The 17,018-nt window shown below is 46.0% G+C and overlaps 1 protein-coding gene across 2 annotated transcripts in view; it reads right to left on the bottom strand.

Moving 5' to 3' along the window:
- Window positions 1-46: 46 nt before the first annotated feature.
- Window positions 47-17,018, bottom strand: part of slf1 (SMC5/6 complex localization factor 1) — a 35,849-nt gene continuing 18,877 nt past the window's right edge. The window contains exons 15-18 of one of the 2 annotated variants that reach the window (XM_078087617.1): window positions 14,806-14,870; window positions 11,616-11,708; window positions 10,295-10,477; window positions 47-1,024 (exon numbers count right to left, since the gene is read on the bottom strand). In XM_078087617.1, the coding sequence (XP_077943743.1) occupies window positions 534-1,024; window positions 10,295-10,477; window positions 11,616-11,708; window positions 14,806-14,870 (832 nt within the window). In that variant the 3' untranslated portion in view covers window positions 47-533. The remainder of the gene's footprint in view (window positions 1,025-10,294; window positions 10,478-11,615; window positions 11,709-14,805; window positions 14,871-17,018) is intronic. The other variant, XM_040196561.2, reaches the window with a different exon arrangement.

The raw sequence follows: 17,018 nt of genomic DNA, 5'->3' as shown, positions 1-17,018 counted from the left end.
TACCCCCCGAATTTATTGGTGTAACACTGACCACTCTTAACATCTATCAGAATGGAATGTACCAGTGGGGTTACTTTAATTTATTATAAATAAAATGGAAAAACATTATCGTCAACATTAAGAGAAGTAGCCGTACAGAACAATAACTTGAGGTAGTAACAGTCTAAATAGAAATGACTGTTGCCATAAAAACAATTCTTCACTATTCACAACATAAATAAAAAGCTAGTGAAATGCAACACCGTTTAAAGGTTTCTCACAGTCTCGTTACATTGACTTAGAAAGCGAGTCCAAACGTTTGACTGATACTGTTCGCCCAAACTACGGTGCAGCTACAAGGTTCTCTGTCGACATGAACACGCGGCGCGAATACTCATTTCCACCATTGGGAAGATTGGTGAAGGCCAGAGAGTTGTCTGTGAAAACATGTTAAGGCCTCTGAGAATTGTGTGGTGATATACCTTATCACGTTACTTTGAACGTGCAACCTCTGATTTTACTCTTAACAGTGTCCATTGATCCAGTGTCACAGATCAGCCACTCGTGCATCCCTTCCCCCGAGACCGAAGATCCTCCAGTATCTCCATCAGGAACAGCGTATTCTCTCCTTTGCACTCTCTCACCGCGAGAGACATCTGCCCCAGGTAACTCCCTCTGCCGAGCTCCAGCAACGTCTCTGCATCCTCCACCAGCCTCGCCGCCCGCTGGTTGGTCCAGCCCAGAGTCACTGTTTGGTGGGAGTGGGTCCCCAGTGCTCTGAGCAGCAAGAGGCCCGGGCTGTGGGACTCGTCGCTGGGCTGCGAGTGGCCCGTTAGGCCCCTCTCTTGCTGGTAGGAGAAAATGATGTGGGCCAGCAGAGAGGATCCGGCCTCCAGCAGGGGCAGGTTCAACGCCTCGCTGCAGTCGTTTCTCAGGGTTGAATCTCCCAAACGAGCGCTGTGGAGGAGCTCCTCCCTCTGACTCGTTGAGAGCAGGTCCAGTGCGTTCCGCTCCCCTCCGTCATTTTGCTGCAGGATAGCGGAGCCTGCAGGGGGCGGAGGTGTAAGGGATCAGATTTGTTGACTTTGACGTCTCAAAAAGCTAGACAAGTTACAAGGCGAGTTCTCTAAGAGGATCCGTCAATGCCCCTGTTGAAGCAAGACCAGTCTGTACATGGGAGTGCAAGCAGAAGAGCGCATATTGCATTCACTTGTATTCGTGCGCGTCACCTTCACACGCACATACCATGACAAGACAGAAAATCCAAATGCAAACACTACTAAATCCTTTTTGACCCCCTCATTTAATTTACCTTGCATATTCAAAGCAGAGGATGAGCAGCGGTTTTGAGTTGAATCACCAGAAGAGTGTTTATTAGGAAATAATTGACTTTAAATGTGAGTTGAACACACCTTAACTGACATTAGAAAAGGCCTGAATGTTCTTCCAAGATGCAGTGTTCACTTTCAATGAAGTTATATAATATTAATAAAAAAGTCCATTGAGGCAAATTAATGTTGGAAATACCTAAATATGTGAGGCAAGTTAAAACCGGGACTTTCACCGTCCGCTTTCCTAGTGTTGGATACGTCCAGCGGGCCGAGTAGAGTGTCGGCCCTTTGTTTGCTTTTGCTCTTGATGCCACTTGACTGCTGGACCCCCCCGGCCGAGCTGATGCCACATACGAGATCACTGCCCCGCGGAGGCCCGTTGGTCGTAGGACACGGGGCGGCTTCACACCACCGCTGCTAGTTGCTTCTGTTTGTGGGGCCGATGGATTACATTCTAAAGAAGGGGGGCAATCGTTTGACGCGTGCGCACGCGCCCACGTCAAACCAAATTGACCCTCAAAATGCAACTTTGCAAAAAAAATAAATAAACCTTGTTTCAAATGACACTTAAAAACAAGTTCAAAATGGAACAATATGAAGTCTGAAGTCTCTCTCTGCCGCTGAACTAACACTGTGTAGCGGTTAGGAGATAATCGGCGAGAGCTCACGTAGCTGTTAGCGGGGAAGGTCAGCGCTCATCTACCTTTTAGTGCTTCAAGCCTGAGTGGCAAAAACTCAATCTGCATAAATTGTGGCATTAATCTGCATAAACTTTTACATAAGCGGGGAAATTTCAAATGCGGGGGTCAGGCATCGGGGGCAGCAGTCAAGAACGTAAGAGCACAGATTTGATCAAAGTGGCCACGAGAGAAAGGCGGAGAGAGGGAGGGGGAGACGGAGGGGTGGGTGTGTGTGTGTGTGTGCGCATGCGTGCGTGCGCGCGGGCGTGTGTTCACAGCAGGTCACAATCACCGGGTCTCTATAACAAGCTGTCCTCGCTATTACGCTCATGCAGCAGGAAAGGTTGTAATGTGGGAGGCCCGCCCAGGCGTGACACGTAGCAGCCAGCTTCAGGTCCACCACAATGTGGATGCAAAAAAAAAAAAAAAAAACTTGCCCACGCACATGGAAACGCAGCATCAGGTCTCCTGGAAAAGGGATAGATCTGTCCATTTCCAGATGAGCTCCAAACGAGATGGGATGCTCTAGGGATTGAGGCTGTCTTTCTTTACAATTTATCACGCGCCTTTCTTTGAAAGGACCATTAGGGCTCGGCTCTGCAAGGGGTCTTTAAGTCTGGGCTACGAACCCCAGCATCCTGTGCAGTCTTAAACCTAAGTGTAAGAGAAATCCCTCCGCCCCCCCCTCCTCGTTAATATGTATCCTCCTCCAATGTTGAAGCGGTTGTTTTCGTCAACTGCCACAATACTTTTAAACTGATAATCAAATATGTACAAGGAATGCAAACTGTACATACTTAGTGTATGTGGGTGAAATCATTTTATAGACATCTTCTCCCTCTTAAAATGCATGAATCCAATACATCTGTTAAGATGGAACTCTGCGTTCATAAGAAAATAGCTTATTGCAGCAGAAAGAAAATAGGGTAAATTTAGATATAAAGCAACACCACAAGTCAGATCCACAATAACAGCTGTATTATCAGTAGAGATCTTTGAGATATATATTATATATTTCAAATACACAGAGCCACAGACTCTGCTCTTGTGAATATTAAAAATGACTAGAACTCTGCTACAAAACTCCCGCAGAAATAAAACATCAGCATTGTGCTTTTATATCCAATCCCACATACTACTGTACCTCTGAGGTGTCTCAGACACACACACACAGAAAGAAATGCAAGATTGAGAAGTGCAGTTTTGCAGCATTCCCCTACGACAGTGTGTGAAACCCGGCTGACAGGCAGGCTCCAACCAGAAGGATGACATTGGTGTGGGGGCCCCTGCAGCGCGGCCCTGGGCTCGGCTTGCCTGAAAGCCGGTACTGTGCATGTCTGATTGTAGATCTGTCTGCCTGGAGGATAACGTGCGTGTCGGCGTGTTCGTCACATTTGCATATTTACCTCCTTGACTTTCTCCCATTTATTTCCATCAAGAATCCACTTGTGTGCTTTTTCTGGTTGTACGGTTACATCCGTCCAGGAGTAAAAACAATGCTGCAATGCACTAAAGCTCAACTGCACTGGATGCAGACATCAACGACCATTGCCAGTGCATTGCAAGTTATATAGAAAAACAAATATCTTTACGTGTTGTTCATGATGCAATACACACACACACACACACACACACACACACACACACACACACACACACACACACACACACACACACACACACACACACACACACACACACACACACACACACACACACACACACACACTCGTGAGAGTCGTGAGACCAGAGGCCGGGGAGCGGTTTGGATGCAGGGTTGGTGACTGAAGTGAATCCAGGTATTGGCGCTTGGTGTCAGATATGCTGCAGCAGAGATAAATACAGCACCTGGGGGATTACATGGGAACACAGGGTAATTACACCATCCTTTATATCTGTGTGTGTGTGTATACACGGATGGGAAAATGCCCCGCTAAACCTCAGCTCCGAAACTGCAGCAGAAGGAGGAAATTCACATGTCGAGCATCAGCGACTGCCTGATGCACCAGCCAGCTGCAGTCTGACACACACACACACACACACACACACACACACACACACACACACACACACACACACACACAGCAAAGCCCTTTGGCCTTTAGAGGGCAGGCGAAGACAAGAAATATAAAAGCGGGAGTGGAGGAAGGGAAAATTGGCGCAAATGGAGGGTGGGAGGGAAGGGAACGAACGATGCAGTGCTCCCTCCCCCTACGTAGCTCCCTCTCTTTCTCTTTCTGGTCTGATGCTGTGGCTGAGGCAGACAAGCTGGGGAGCAAGCCGCTCCACAGCATGGTAAACATCCTCCCTCTCTTTCTTTCTGCCTGCAAAAGGGAGGCAGGCGGAGTGTGTGAACTGCAGCCAGGGGCCCCGGCATCACATATCCACAGGGAGCAGCTAGCTAGCGACTAGAAACCGCCGCAAAAAAAAACAACAAGGCCGGCCACGTGAAGCAGCCAGCGGAGAGCCGTCAGATGCAGGGGGGGAAAAAAAAAAAGAAAGAACAGCCAGACATGTGAAAATATGCTACAATACATATCTGCTTTGTGAATGCTCAGGGATACATTTCTCCTCCCTCCTCCCTTTGATATTCAGAGGATGAAAAGCAGGGATGGAGAAGCCCGTGGAGGCTGCATTGGATGAAGCAGTCGTGCCTCGGCTACTTTCTGCTGCGTTTTGTCCTGGATTGAGCCGACATTACAGCCGGTGACGGGGCTCTGACTTCCCAGTCACAGGTGAGCGCCATCTTAACAGGTTGCGTCTGATTAACGTGTCCCCGGTGGGGCACAGTTTCAGAAGGGGCGGGGTAGATAAGGGCAGGGTGCAGCTTCAGGTAAACGCCTGCCACTCCATCAACTAGTGAGACGTGTTATCAGATTCTTTACTGTATGCTGATCAGCAATGAGCCATTAGCACCTTCAATGATCAGAGTGCCGCCCGAAATCAACACGGAAACAAGGATAATCACCCCCCTCCGCTGCTCTACTAATATGTCATGCACCGAATCGCCATGTGAACGGTCTATGATGCAACTCACACGCGGACAACCATTTAAAATGAAGTAGCCTGAAAGACTTCTTGCATGCAGAACTAGAGGTGGCTGAACCAATAAATGATGTCAACTGATGTTAGAAATCAAACCTGCGTAACTCTTGAGTACAATAAGCAAATTCTACGACATGTTGGTATTTCCATCTACTCAAACGCGCATTATGCAAAGACGTGACTGCGTTAAAAGGTTTACAGCCACGTCAGCAGCTCTGTGAGGCTTCACTAAAAAGGGGTTTCCTTTTCCAAAAAAGGTACAGATTATTTTTGAGACGTTTTACGAGATTCGGCTGCTGGTGTGACGACAGATCTTCGGACTATTCCGTAGCCCATTATTTACGGTCTCATTAGCAACATGAAATGAGACACTGAAGTTGTTTCACAAGTAGCCATTTCAGCAAAGCTAAATCATCAATATACCTAGAAATGCCATTATGGCAAATATCTTTCGGACTTTTGTCTTCTGTGCTCTCCACACAAACGCGGACGCAAAGCGTTTCGCTACGGTTCACTAAAACACTACAAGTACGCAAGCACAAAAACACTAAGCATTCGATGCCAACGTTTTGTCCATGAATACAGAATCGGTTGATAGAGAACAGATAAATATACAGCTGCTGGTAAAGGTGTTTGGTTGTGTTCGAGTAAAGACCCACGCTGAGTTCTCCCTCGTGGCCATCGGCCTTGAGCCCCTGTAAGCGGGTGCTTTGGTACGGCGGTGGTGGTGGGGGAGGACGTTGAGAATCCGAGCTCTTAAAATGAATAAACTGTCTACTGATCTTCAACAAGCTTTTGCTTTACTTACAATAACAATATTGTCAAATATAACTGCAAAACAGAGACAATTCTGTTAAAGTTTGTTAAAAAGCTTTTACATTTGACATTGTGATGGAAAAGTTAAACTTTGGGACTTCAGACTCACTTAACATTCCCGTTGAACGACTAACTGCTCCCCCAGTTCGCAGCGCTCGTATCGCCGCGCAAAACTAAAAGAACAACGCTTCAGGCTTCAGCTTCTTATTGAAAGACTGAGTGAAGCAGGCACACAGAACTGCTACATGGGGAGTTCCACCGTTGCAGTGTGTGCAGGGTCGAGTTCAAGGACAAAGTGCCGACTCGCAGAAAGAGCTTCATGGCCAACAAAACAAAACCTCTTGGTGTTGTGAGCGTGCCGCTTGTTTTATCTCCATGACCTTGACAAAGCAAGTGAATTAAAGTGAGGTAACTCGACTCTGTGGATGCAGGAGCCTTTCAACGACACTTGTCGACACCGTCTCTTAATTATTGCTACTTACAAACACGTAGAACACCAAACTAAAGAGGAAAGGAAAATACATGAAAAACCTCTCACTGAAACTAGCAGCCGTCATGGTCAACAAATGCTGCAGCCGTTTCAAAAAGAGAAAACCCCCCCAAAACACAGAAAGAAAGACGGGAGGGCGGGGGATTTGGACGGCGTTAGAAGGCAGGAAGCGCGGAGAAAGAAGCACAGTCTATTCTGAAGATCCCCAGCGAGGAAAGCAGCAGTTGAGACATCGACACACCTGAGCGAAGCCGAGGGCCCCGAACGCAGTCTCACCTCTAATGCTACGTACGGGGCCTCGGCTCCTCGTTGTTCCCAGTTCACAACCCACAAGTACTGAGCGGAATGAACTCTCTTTACCGGGTGGACAGTGCGTCTAAAGCTCTACCTGTGTGCGTATCTGTGACACAGACAGACAAACTGACAGAGACAAACCATCACTGTCTCCAGCAGTCCACGGGGGACGCGCCTTCCCCGTACCACTGAACAAATGACATCTTTCTGCTCCAGAAACACTCGTTCACATTAAGATCTGCTGGGACCGCGGGATGCCGCGCATCAACCCGGCCGTGTGTGTGTGTGTGTGTGTGTGTGTGTGTGTGTGTGTGTGTGTGTGTGTGAAAGATGTAAAAAAATAATCCAAAAGGGAAAATGTAAAGGAAGTCGCAACCCTCTTCGGCTTCTCTGAACTTGCTTGACTCGAGCTGAACAAGAAACAAAACTTTTATAAAATATACTCTTTCCCCTCAGAGCATCTAAATAGGTCTGTGTGTGTGTGTGTGTGTGTGTGTGTGTTTACCGGTCGAGGTGGACTTGCTGTGCTTACTAACACGGTGGGCTGTATTGAGAAGATGCCATCAGCGATTACGGTCACAGGGCCGAGTGGTGACAGCTTAAAGGCTCTTTTCTTCCTTTCTCCACCCCCTTTGCAAACTGACACGCCTCTACTGTGTGTGCGTGTGTGTGTGTGTGGGTGTGTGTCTGTGTGTGCGTGCCAGGTCTGAACTGCACAGCTAAAGGCTCCGGGTCATTTTCCATTCCAATCAGGGGTACCGGCTGCCCCGGCCACCCTGCAAAATTTTAAACACTCCTTCCAGCTGAGGAAGGGGCACAAGGAAGCGACGACTAACACACACACACACACACTTAATAACAAGCCAGCATACGCTCATTAAAGGATTGGAGTTTCAAGAAAATATTTGTGCATTCATTCACATACACCAAAATATATACCCAAGGACACTTCTGTACCACACACACACACACACACACACACACACACACACACACACACACAGGGTCATATGGGGCAGCCTTGGGCAATGGAAGGCGGAGAGGAGGAGAGCAGAGTCAGCCTTGCCCTCAGCCATGGCATCCTTTCCTTGCCAGCTCTATAAGCCTGGAGGTGGTGCTGAGGTGGAGGGGGTCGGCGTGGGATATATCCACCACCCCCCCCCTTACAATTCACCCCTGAAAAAGAGCCCAGGCCTCCCAGCAGACAGGCTCACAAAGGGGTGAGATCACTCCCAAATAAAGGCTTTGTTGGTGTGCCAGTGTCAGTGTTGCCCTCTTTGGCCTACCAGAACCTTGGCAGCTCGGTTCAGCCTTTCTTTTGGGAACAACGGGGTGAATGCAATGCCTCAGTGCAAAATATAGTATCGGGAGATGTAGCGCGCACGAAGAAGAATAAAAAAAGAAATATAATAAATAAGGATAAGAGACGAATCCATGGGAACGTAGCAACGCGTCTTCCTGGACAACATTTACAAAAAAAAAACTGCAACAAACAACAACATTAAGATGCTTACAGAAACTGACCAAGTTAAACCCCAAAGCCAAAACTTCCAAGATTCATCAACCAGGACTTCAAGAGAAAAAAAGAAGAAGATGGTGTCTATGGCAACCAGATGGAGATCACAGCCAAGAGACCAAGAGAGACCGTGCAGCCCGAAGTCAAGAGGACCACCTCCTCACCAGAGCTCTGTTGTAGACAACCCGCCGTCAAGGTGTGAGAAAATAGCGCCCAGAGTCCAGAGAGAGCGTGAGAAAAGGAAGTGTAATGCACGAGCCTGCAGGTGTTTGACATCGGGAGGGCTCTCATTGCAGGTTTCCTGCTCGGCCGACCCCAAGAGACGTGGCCTAGACAGCAGGCCGGCCGCTTGCCGCAGACACACAGGCACTCTCGCTTTATCTTCTCAGTTTTTTTTTACAGATAGCCGCTTGTTCATCTGACCTCTTTTAATTGCCCCTCCCTCTGGTCACTGAGGAGGGGAGAAAAACAAAATGCGAGTGTTCTCTTGTGCCCTAAACAATCCCAGTCTAATTTGTTTTCTTGAGGAGAGAATATGTCCACGTGTTAATGGGAAAGCAAAGTCAAATTAACTGTAATTAGTCAAACTGAGAGGTGAGCAGACTTGTTCAAGTCTTCCCACTCCCCCAACGACATCACCCTGCCACCTGCTGCACGCAGCCAGCGAAGCCGTCCTCTACTGAGCTGCCACGCCCATCAACCCTCCTGAGCTCAGGCACGCCGACGCACAAACCAGTCGCGCTGTGACACATTCCCACAAAATAACGGCGTGTGAATGTTTTTTTTTTCCTCTCATCTCGTCAGAATGACGTTAACAGGCATCTCGTGAAACGACGCTGTAATCTGTTTGGACAGACACTGCAGTGCAGGATTGCATCAGGATTATGAAGACAAGCCGGGCGGGCAGAAGGATAGATGGTATAGATGATCTACAAATCATACAGCGAAGGAGCAGATCGCCTCTGGGGTCTAAAACCAATTTGCTCTGTCTTGTCTGCATTCCACCGTGCTTTTTGTTTGGTAGGGAACCATAATACACCCTGTGACAACACACAACAATGGTGCATAACCTGAGGGAACGCATTAAAGGGATATTCCAGGGAGAATTCCTCACATTTAAAGTATGGATCCAGCCGATACAACTCTAGGGCCTACATTTCTCATAATGCAAATCAACACTATCTTTGGTTAGATCATCCACGCAGGTAAATAGACAATGTCCTTCTAACTCAAACACACAGTGTCTTCAAAAGAAATTGCAGTGACAATGCAAAGGCTGAATTAAACATCACAACATACGCCTTTTTCCCCCCTTTTAGAACCACACAAAAATACAACTGTTCTCAAAGGCTTAACATCATCTATGTAATGAACAGAGTGGGCTGGGTGCGTAACATCAAGAGACCCCGTAAAAGCCCCTCCATCAACAGGTCCCTCGCTTTACCAGTTATCCGGTCGAGATAAAACTGGCCCTCCTAGTAAGGTCGAAAGCAGCATTCGACCCATCAGTAAGCCCCAGTGTTTGCTTTATTAAATTGAAAGCGTGTCTTGGCCACAGCGGCAGTGACGCGTAGCCCACTTATGCAGTAAATCATTAGCTAAATGGCTAATTCCACAGATTAGCTCACTTGGCAGCCAACTGGCTGCACAAGTAAAAGGTGTTTTATTCTAACATTATATGATTCCATCAAAGTGACGGGAACCATTTGGTTTAATGAATCGCTTCGGGGAAGATGGATTGTATGAAGACTTACAAAAACAGTTGAGTGTATCGCATCCCATTAGGAAATATATACATGTAACACGAGTGGCAATTTATAATTGAACCTGCCTGAGTAATGATGTAGACGAAATAAAGCACCAACACTGATATCAGTGTCACAGTTTTAACTAACATGACAGACAAGTTTTGTCCGATGGCGATTGGGAGAGCCAAATGAAAAGCATTAGCCTAATCTAGTAAATACACACAGGTGGCCCTTAGCAATCACTTTTAAGATGAGTATTACCTGGTATTATCGTAACATTTAACTACTAACTACTATTTTGGTATAATATACAATTGGAGTAAATCATTTAAAATAATGTCTTTACATCGTCACTCTTTAGAGCACTGACTGGTGCTTTTGTGAAATTCACTCACCCGCATGCTCCAGTAGCATTTTGGCAATGTCCATGTGTCCGTTTAGCACAGCGTCGTGAAGTGGACTGACTCCACCCACCTGGTTATTTAGCACAGGGGCGGGGTGGTGACGTAGCAACGCCTCCACGCACGCAGTGCTGCCATGGTTACACGCTTCATGCAAAGGTGTCCAGCCTGCATGGTCTGTATGCACAAACAAGCACAAAACCTTTTAGTATCATTGTATGAAGCTTTTCAGTTAAAAAGCTTTAATATTTAATGTAAACTTGTCATATAAAACTTTGCTTTCTATCAAGGATTTCATGGAAGATGACGTTTGGTACAAGCAGTTGAATAGATTTGTACATCTCCCAAAGTATGTTACCGTATTAGACCATTGGGAATATGACGAGAGCGTCATTATGAAAAAGAAGAGACTTTTGGCATGAATGGGGCAACTCTTGCTGCTAAGTTGTTGGTTAGCCCTCAGAGCTAACAACTGCACCACAAGTAAGTTAGCAGTTAGCTGGGATAACTGAAGATTTTACATTTTTTAAACGAGTAATCTAGTTCTTCTCCACAGCCGTAGGACAAAAAGACATTAACGTGAAATAAGGCTGCTGAAGATTGATTTAGAATTAAAAATGAGACTGCTTGAAATTGTTGTATTGTAAATACAAATCACCGTCTATATACGTCTGACCTGGGAAATCAACATTTCTAGGAAATAGTAAAACAGTGATTAACAGCGTTCATTGCTAACTTTAAAGCATTCATGGATTGACGTGTCCTGAATAAATTGGATCATTTTGAAATAATCATGACGTATATCTGTTTCATCAGTTGACTCGGGCCTCGTTCAGGGAGACAAAGCCGACGAGACAGCAATAATTTCACCGTTTGGCAAATAGTTCTGCTTGATAGTTTAGATATCGCCTCCTGCATTACCCCCTACCAAGATGCAAGAACATTTTTATGCTCTTATCAAAAAGGGCATCACGAAATCAGAGAAATCTTTGAAACATTTCCATAAAAGGAAGGGAAGTCATTATATTTGACCTAAAGGAACAAAAGAAAGTCGCTTTGAAATATCATAAGCCATTCAGTCCACTTAGCAAAGTCACACAAAGCTATAAATTTGAGCCGGCAAAACCATCCAGATCTCGTAGACACACCCTTTACATTTTAGCTAAAGGTTACCCTCACTGATGACGCATAAACACCCCCCCCCCCCCCCCAATGTTAATCGCTCTCGCCGAATCCCGATAGCAAACAGTGGGAGTTGAGTCAGACGCCGGTGAGACGGAGCCTCCAGAGCAAAGGGCGAGCGGAAAGATCCTACCTTTAACGTTGACGTCCATCCCAGGAAGCGACAGGATCTGAAGCACCGTTTCCACTTGGTTCCTCTTGCAAGCTCTGTGGAGGAGGGTCTCTCCTTCGACCAGAACACACACACACACACACACAACGGACGAACACACACACACAAAAAAAGAGAAGAGGCGGAAGAGATGAGATCAATCCAAAATCAGGGCGTGCCGGGATGTCCTGCCCATTGTCCCTCTCCGATTGGTGAACACATCAATAAAATGCCCCTAAAATTTCCCCAAACAGCAGAAGACAAAAACGTGACCGAATAAAGTACGACCCGCCGATGAGAATGCGATTAAGAAGAGTGATGAGGGGGGTCTTTCAAGGGGAATCCCCCCCCCCCCCCAAAGATGGCGAGATTAATTTCGCTTGGTCTTTGTCTCTTTTACAGTCACAGAGATACACAAACACCCTGAGCCCAACAAAGTTACTAGCCGGGCATTCGGCAAGAATGTGGTCCTGCTTCCTGTCCGCTCGTCCCTGCATTGACACTTGGAAGAGGAAGTTATGGTAGACAGCCCACGCACAAAGCCTCCAAAAAGGATTCTTCACGGATCTTGGGTTCAAAAGCTCCGCTGGACATTGCGAGTGTCACGACGTGATATTACATCAGCAAACTACTAGTGAATAGGCGTGAAAAAAAAAAAAAAAAACTAATCACGGATTCCATTTACACTTTTAAAACACAATTTTCCCCTCCCACTTCCCTTTATCTCCCTTCATTTTCACTTGTCCCTAACTTTTTCCGGCTATAATATTAAACCAGGAATACATTAGAGAGCCACAGCCGCCTCTTTTCATGTATGGCTGAACTTCAGAGGGACGTTAAAGGCCAAGCATGAGTGGCTCTCTGCTCGCCAGTATAATACACGACTGAAAAGCACATAATAAATGCTTTACTAGCTCTCCCCAGGACGCCTTGCCCGTACCGGGGCTCCACTCCAGCGCGCACAGACTGGGGCAGAAAGGAGAGGGAGGGGAAGAAACAGTGGGGCAAGAAAGAAGCCGTGAAGAAGAGAGTGAAAAGGGTTTCAAGCGTTTCAAAGCATATGGGGGAAATATTGGAAATCCTGGATCCTATTCATTCTGAGGAATTCCTTTCTTCCAGGAGGTGTCTTTGAGGATGAGGAAGACGCATTAAATGTCATCCACAGTTAGCAAAGAGGTTGAAGAGTGGAGACGGGGAGAAAACAGGAAAAGGGGAGGACTTACTATCCAAAAAAAAGCACCATTTAACAGAAGAGTCGAGAGATTATGTCCCAGGAGAAGAGAAGCGAACCGGCTGATGAAGCAGACTGCAACTTATTTCAAACACTTTGCCAGGTCGAGTCTATCTAATATTGATTTGCTACTCAAGAAAGAACAAATGACTGAATTCAGTCGAAAAAGGGACGTTCTGATTTTTATTCTGCAAATACGTCACTGCAAAAATGGTTTGAACTTTTGCAAACGAGACAATCTCAAAATCGAAGTCTAAAATCTAAAACGCCCACAGAGAGAAAATCACAGCCCCTGATGAACACGCTCTACATTGGAACACGTCAGTGTTCTACATGTGCTGCTCTGCTATTAGCGCGTTCCAAAGCACTGTGATAAAACACCCATTCCAGTACAACCCATGTGTACACATCCTCGCAAATGCCAGGGCCAATCCACGCACTGTTAAATCACTGTAATGGCTCCGATTTGGACACAACGCCCCTATTATAAGGGTAATTGCATGCTCAGCATTTACAAGCACGGAAAGGATAAATCTGCCTGTCCTTTTCTATAAATCACCTGTTTCACACTTAAATAGAAAAGTTAAATGTATGTGTTGCTCTTTATATCCCTCAGTATGCTTCTCTAAAGTGGCTCTTGGCCCAAAGAACCCTGCACCAAAAAGACTGCTGACAGAAACAGTTTGTGAGGAATGTGTTATAAAAATATATTCAGTGATAGTTTTTTGATACATTTAAAGCAATTCGGACACTGTCTAAGAGCAACATGTTATCCCCCCCCACCTCTTTCAGACTTTGTTGAACATAGAAAATAACTACTTTGAGCCTTTTGTAAAGAAGCAACCTCTTAGTTATTTTTAAATGCTGGTAATCAAAAGTACCCTCACATTCCCAGAAAACTGGCCTTTTGTATAATAATAGCTTGTTTCAGGATAAAATTAAGCTAAAAGCAGACAGATATCATCAGACACAACAAAAAACACGCAGTAGTTCTTGCTTGACAATACCATACAGTATATTCAGACTGATTTAGAATACAATCTCTAGAGGAGAAGAAGGAAGCGAGAAAAAAAAAGAAGTTCGTCCCAAATCCCTCAACCCCTTTCAGCGACTTTGACAAAGATACTGAGGTCCCAGGATGCGAGACAGATACTCTAAAGTAAAGAAGTGCAGCATATAGGGAAGCAAGCTTACATACGTGGGTGAAACAAGTCAGAGAGAGAGAATCGGAGGAGAGGGGATGGGATAAGAGGGCGAGAGGGGAGGATGCTGTGCCGATGGTTCATCAAAAATTAATGCCGACCGCATCGGTATAGAGATCACGTAGTGGAAAAACAACACATGCCAACAGCCTTGAGTCTCCTCGGCCCTCCCTCCCCCACTCCCTCCTTTGCACCGGCACGGGGCCTTTCTGATCAGGTGAAGGGGGGGAGATATGAGCTCTGACACCTTGAAAAGTTCACACAGAGTGCAATGCCTCTAATTGCAGGAAGTTCCACCAGTGCATCTGTGGCCGACCCTAATTGCTGCATATCATATCCCTAAAATCCAGATCTGAGGCGCATTGTGCGTACTAATATGTGCTATTGTATGCGGGAGCCATTAATTCTGTCTTTTTTAAAAAGGTGAATAAGACATGAGGAAAAAGTCAAAACAGCGCCGCTGTGAATTTCAATGTAAATAGAAGCAGTGGAGGAGGAGGCGTGATATAAACCGAGCTCCACCCTGAACATACATGCAAATGATGCAGCCGCGTTGCCTTCACAGCTGCCTGGATGCAAGCGTGGTCCGATGCAGATCAGTCACTCTCTCCATACATTATGTGCTCTTCATTAAACTGAAAGTGATGACGGAGCGATCATGTGCCTCTTTACCGATGACCATTAAAAGTCGAGCAGCGGGGTTTTAGTATGTATGCATGCATGCATGTATGCGCCGTACCTGCTGCGTTGACTCTGTTCAAACCTCTGGGGACGTTCTCGTTCACCAAAGAGCTCTGAGGACTGCTGAAAGGAAAGCACATGGTCAGAGGGGGTTACGAGAGAAATATGCATGCATGTGCATTTACATCATCAGTGTCAATGACTGACCGGCGTGACAGCGCGGAGACCTAGAGGAGCAAGGAAGGGGAATAGGGCATTACTGCACTGCGAAAAGTGCTATTAGCAAATGAATCCCTCCGGGGCGTCGCATCATTTCATATGAAATCTGACAATATCTGTCAAACCCCTTCTGTGTTGGCCCCACACACACACACACTCTTCACATACACACACTTCACACGCCCGATCCTCCATTCCCATCTCCAAAGCACTTTTCCTCCCACTTAACGCCTCAAACGCACAGACAGAGAATTCAATGTGAGCAAGCACATTAGGAGGAATAACTAGTAAAAGAAAGTGAAGCCTCTTCAAAGTAGTGGCGTGCTAATAGCTGTGGGCTGTCACTAGTCCTGTGAGCGGGTACGGAAGATCTGCCTGCATGAAGTCTGACAGGTGTCTGGGGTGTCTGCGTCCGTGCGCGCGGGCGTGCGCCGCATTGAAGCGGAGTGCCATCCGTGTTACCGGGAAGGGGCTTGTTCCTCGGTAATTGGCTTGTTCGGTAGCCAGGAAGGAGCTCCCAGCAGTGAGGAGGAAACACGTCCCGTCACGCTGCTTGTTATTAGCAGGGACGAGACTGAGAAGAGATGAGACGAGCGCTCTTTCTGCGGCTGTGTGTGTGTTGGTATAAGGGCGTGCCACTTCCTACGTCAAACCACTTCACCCGAGTGTCCCCCGTCCATATAGGCTGGCAGCAGTGGAGGTTGACAGTACTTGGCTTGTACACGCCCCAATCTTTCCTTCCCTCATGGTCTACTTTAGGACGCCAGCATGCTGTCAGTGGCCCAGCAATCAAGTCTGGGCCCGGGGCCGCACCAGCCCTTGGAGGCAGAGTCTCAAGAAACTTGTGAGAAATACTGGAAGTAATTGGGAAGTGCAACGTTGGATGCCAGAGAAATCTACGCAATACATTTTGCACTTGCACTAGAATTTGACCAAAAAAAAAAAAAAAAAAAAGGTCATAGAAGAAACACAAGTCCCTTATATAGCGGATGTAGTTACAGGCTTTTCTTGAATCCAGCTGATGATGAATACACTCAGGTCTGGTCAGAAGAGGGTAAACATATAATTGTTGGAATGCATTAACGATGCATTCCAAGTATTGTTCTTCGAATCTTTATTGTTGGAATGCATTGAGATGCATTCCAAGTATTGTTCTTCGAATCTTTATTTCAACTTCTTCTATTTCTTCCGCGGCACCTTTCAACTCCTTCACACTTTCAGCTATTAAAATCCTTCAAATATTAAAATGTTCAGCTCCTTTCTGGCTTGAGGGCTATGACTTTTCAGCTTTCTACATCTTATGCTTGAATTTATATAAATCAATAATCATTAATATTTTAACATGGTTTTCAAATGGAGTTTGCTTTCAAATCCTCCTAAACTTCTTCAACTTTCAGATTTTTCAGGTTCGCAAATCTTTCAGCTACAGACACCATTTCAACTTTCAAATGTTGACACAAGTCTTAACTATTTTATGAAAAAAACTGCTTCTTGATATCTATTGTACTTTTTTCATAATCACTGATTATGTTTCACTAGTTCTTCGCTCCGTTTCTGACTTTTACATGAGTGTGTATTGCGTCTGCTAGAGTGGAGAGCTCGAGGCTAGAGTGTGGGGCATCGCAGGAATCTGGTAAAAAAAATATGGAACTTCTGTCCTTGCAGCCAAAGTATACACTCTAGAGGCTTCATTTCTTCAGATTAATGAGGGTATGGTTGTGCTGATTGGATTAATGTGTTCATGGAATCCCAGAGTTCTTTAGTTTTGGCGCAAGGAGTGTTTGAGTGACACAACCTCTGCCAAAAGCCCCATAGGCTCCAATACAAATCTGCCGACATATTTCTCACAAAAATCCACAAGGTACACGTTTTGTAAACGGCCATAGGAGCCGTATTTATTACCGGACAGACATAAAAACACATCCACGCGTTCGGTAGAGTCTTGGGTCTCATACAAACGCCGTATTTTTTAGATAGCTGTTATAGTTTTGCGCTGGTTCTCATTTGTTTGAGGTGTGGATTCTGTGTAACTCGCTGTCCTGTGTCTGCCCT

Source organism: Gasterosteus aculeatus, chromosome 13, assembly GCF_964276395.1.
Source record: "Gasterosteus aculeatus chromosome 13, fGasAcu3.hap1.1, whole genome shotgun sequence".
Taxonomy (NCBI): domain Eukaryota; kingdom Metazoa; phylum Chordata; class Actinopteri; order Perciformes; family Gasterosteidae; genus Gasterosteus; species Gasterosteus aculeatus.
This window is presented reverse-complemented; position numbering and strand designations above follow the sequence as displayed.